At 33.3% G+C, this 3,891-nt stretch overlaps 1 protein-coding gene across 1 annotated transcript; it reads left to right on the plus strand.

The window, feature by feature from the left end:
• Positions 1-1,513: 1,513 nt before the first annotated feature.
• Positions 1,514-2,929, plus strand: LOC111282957 (protein FEZ-like). The gene is made up of 3 exons (XM_022871281.2): positions 1,514-1,700; positions 1,803-2,104; positions 2,189-2,929. The coding sequence occupies exons 1-3, from the start codon at positions 1,520-1,522 to the stop codon at positions 2,927-2,929; spliced, it is 1,224 nt and encodes a 407-aa protein (XP_022727016.2). The 5' UTR covers positions 1,514-1,519.
• Positions 2,930-3,891: the final 962 nt, after the last annotated feature.

Raw genomic sequence — 3,891 nt, forward strand, 5'->3', positions numbered from 1 at the left:
TGCTCGCCTTTCCCGAATATATACTTCCTGTTTTTTTTTTTTTTTTTTTTCATTCAAACATTGGAAGGCTTATGCATAGGCTTACTAAATCTAAACAATTGTAGAAAGTCTTAAAAAGGCACAAGGTAAATTTTCATATTTTCATATCTGCTTTTTTTTTTAAATAAAGAAAACATAAGATTAATCTGAATACATATGAAATGGTTTATAGATCACAATGGGAATTAATATAGTCAACATATGATCACAGTTGAAGCAGCAATAGCAATATTAAAATTAACAAGGGAAGTTGATCTCCGACTAATGGAGGTTACATAATTGGTAATTAAAGCCTTTGGTCTTAAATTGCCCTACAGCTATAGGATTCAGAAAGTCAAATGACTTGGTTTTTAGTGGTTTGAATTTTGTATCTCCGAAAGATAGGTGAGTTTTTCACAGAAATGGTCAACAGAGATATACTTTTTAGTGTGTATGTATATATATATATATATATATATATATATACACACACACACACCAGTTAGGGCAAGTGGTCCCAATTAATTTCTGCATTAAACTTTGATTAATTATTACATTCATCAATTTGTTATATATATATATATATATCTGAACTCATACTAATACTATATAAATAAAAATCTGACAAAGTCAGTAGAATAGAAGCTCTGAGAATGGAATAGAAACTGAATTTTCAGATTCAGAGAAAAACTAAATATCACTAGATTAATCCCAAACACTGGCATAGGAATTTTACAGTTGAATATATATATATATATATATATACACACACACACACACATATACATATTTCAGCTTTTTTTATTGAGAGTTGGCTCAGGTCCATGTGTCCATAAAATAATTCAAACCAAAGACCATAAAATGTCTGCAATATATTTTGGATTTTGACATTGGATAGGCCAAAAAATTCATGAGATTTGCATTAAAATTTTGCAAGTTATATGTGATGTTATTATCCCCAGATGCTGCTGATTTTGTAGCATCCTTGAGATTCTTCGGTTTGGATTAAACAAACCCTGAAATAAGAGTCACTTACAAAATCCATTTTCTTGACTTGGGTTTAATTTCTTGGTCTTAATTATTAGCCTTTGCCATTGGCTTCTTTGGTGAGCCAACGCGATCCTCGCAAAACACACACTCCTTTTGAAAGTCACCAGAAAAGGCGGCTGATCCTTCGGGGACAGACCCCCTCTCAGGAAGCATATATTGGCTTCAAATTAAGTGAACTTAACTCTCAACTTCGTGTCTTTGAGTTCAAATCCTTTTTTAAAGTTTGCTTCATTGTCAACTTGTTCTTGTGTCAGAAAGTTTCTTGCTCTTCAGTTTTCAACTAGGGTTTTAACATATAGTTCCTCAGAAACTTGATTTCCATCTAATGCTTTTGCATTCAACTTTCACTTTGAGGAAACAAAAAAAAAAATTGGGTCTCTTTCCATCTACTTTTGTTTTTCTGATATTCTATCCTAGAGGATTTATTATATACAGGGAAGTAGAGAAAAGAATGGATGAGAGAAGTGATACTGATAAACTGGAAGAAGTCATGCTTCCTGGGTTCAGGTTTCATCCAACAGATGAAGAGCTTGTTGGGTTTTATCTGAAAAGAAAGATTCAACAGCGGCCTCTCTCAATAGAGTTGATTAAGCAACTAGACATCTATAAATATGATCCATGGGATCTTCCAAGTAAGTCAATCTTATATATACATATGTTCTAGTGTTTACTGTTTAAAACTGATCTTTAGTTTATAGAATGGAAACTAACAGTTTTTGTTTCTTTTTATGAAGAGCTGGCAACCACTGGAGAGAAAGAGTGGTATTTCTACTGTCCTAGGGACAGAAAATACAGAAATAGTGCAAGGCCTAACCGAGTAACTGGAGCAGGATTTTGGAAGGCCACTGGAACTGACCGCCCCATCTATTCCTCAGACAGCACCAAGTGCATTGGCTTGAAGAAATCTCTTGTTTTCTACAAAGGTAGAGCAGCCAAAGGGATCAAAACTGACTGGATGATGCATGAGTTTAGGTTACCCTCTCTTACTGACTCTGTACCACCAAAGAGATTCCTGGACAAAAGCCTTCTTGCCAATGTAAAGAATCTAAACTGAAACCACTTGTTTCAAACCATTACTTGAAAACTTAGTGATCAGTGATTGATTATTATATACTTGCAGGACTCATGGGCGATATGCAGGATATTCAAGAAAACCAACTCCACAGCTCAAAGAGCTCTTTCTCAATCGTGGGTTTCTCCAATATTACCTGAAACATCATCAGTATCTGATATGCCTAGTAGAGGTACAAAAAGTTCCCAGCTTTCTTCAGAAAACATACCCTTGACAGCAAAAACCAGTTCATCAACAGTCCAGTTTAACCATAACACTGACCTACTACAGACATCTACTGTTGTATTTTCTCCTTTAGACTTTGTCCCCTACAAACCCATCACCCAAATGGCTGCAGGGAAGCCTCCTCAACTTCCCATGTCTAATGGAGACCTAACTAGCCTTAGTTTTGCACCTCTTGATCAATACTCCTCATCAACTGCAAAATCCGCAGTTGATGTTACGTCCATGTTGCTAAATATGTCATCTTCCATGTTCGGAGATTACGGTATGGCTTCCGATATTGCACATTTTGGTGGTGGATCACAAGATAATGGCTTCTCAGGGACATTGCCCGATGAGATGCAAGGGAACATGATCAACAATGGAGATCCCGAAAATTCCCTATTTAAAAGTCTGAACGTGAGCCATGTTGATGATCAATGGGAAACCGTCCGATCCATTGGATTTCCCTTCAGTTTGCCTTTGCCCATGAATATGGAAGATGCTTGGAAGCCAAGCATGCCTTTGTATTCCTCGTGTCCTAGTGACATTTCAACAAGTTTTTCCTCCACCAAATGTTATACTTGATGTAATTGATATACTGTGTAAAACATTTCCCATTTTAGAAATTAGGCAGCAAGTTCTAGTTAGGAAAATTATTCTGTTTTTAAATTAAAATTTTAAATCCTTTTGTAGGCATATTAAATCATTTCATTATTTTGAGAATGGAAATTTTACATCTTAATCAGTCAAATAAAACACATAGATTTATGCATGCACCACTAACATTCAAACAATATAATATATATATATTTATATATATTATATTATATATATATATATATGTCATAACGTCTAGATCCGGAGATTCATCGCTAGATATTGATTTGAGAAGTCACCACCAATCTTTTTTATCTAGGTGCGATTGACCACCTAAAGAATATATCCTTTTAAGGAACACCTAAGCCTAAGAGTCCCTAAAAGAATAGGTTCAAGTCTACTAAACAGAATAGGATTCGGGAGTACGGTTAAGTATAAAGAAGGTTGTAACACCCTCACAACGCCCATCGAAAGATAATACCAGCTTAATTTTGTGTTATCCAATAAGCCTTAAAAATTTATCAAGTAATTAATTATTAAAAATTATTCTCAATTGACTCTAATATTTTTAGCAAAAAATTGAGAAAATTCCTTCACCTCAAGAGTATGCAAGGAGACAACTGTTTTACTTGCAGAGGCTCTATTGTCAGATTATTTAACATTAAAAAATTTTCAGAAAGGAAAAGAAATAAAATGAAAAAAAAGAATAATGATTCAGCTTTAGATATAAATCATTTTCTCTTCAAAAACTCATTGCTTTTGTACAAGAAAATTTTATATTTTTAACTTTTCTTCAAAAGCATTTGAGAGTTTCTATTTTTAAAAAAATTGATACTTTCAACTTTTTCTTAAAAATATTTTTTTTAAAAAAAATTATTTTTAAGGAAAATTGATACTTTCAACTTTTTCTCAAAAATATTTTTTTAAAAAATTATTTTCAAAGAAAATTG

The sequence above is a fragment of the Durio zibethinus genome, chromosome 5 (genome assembly GCF_047325235.1).
Source record: "Durio zibethinus cultivar Kanyao isolate XHJ-2024 chromosome 5, ASM4732523v1, whole genome shotgun sequence".
Classification (NCBI taxonomy): Eukaryota; Viridiplantae; Streptophyta; class Magnoliopsida; order Malvales; family Malvaceae; genus Durio; species Durio zibethinus.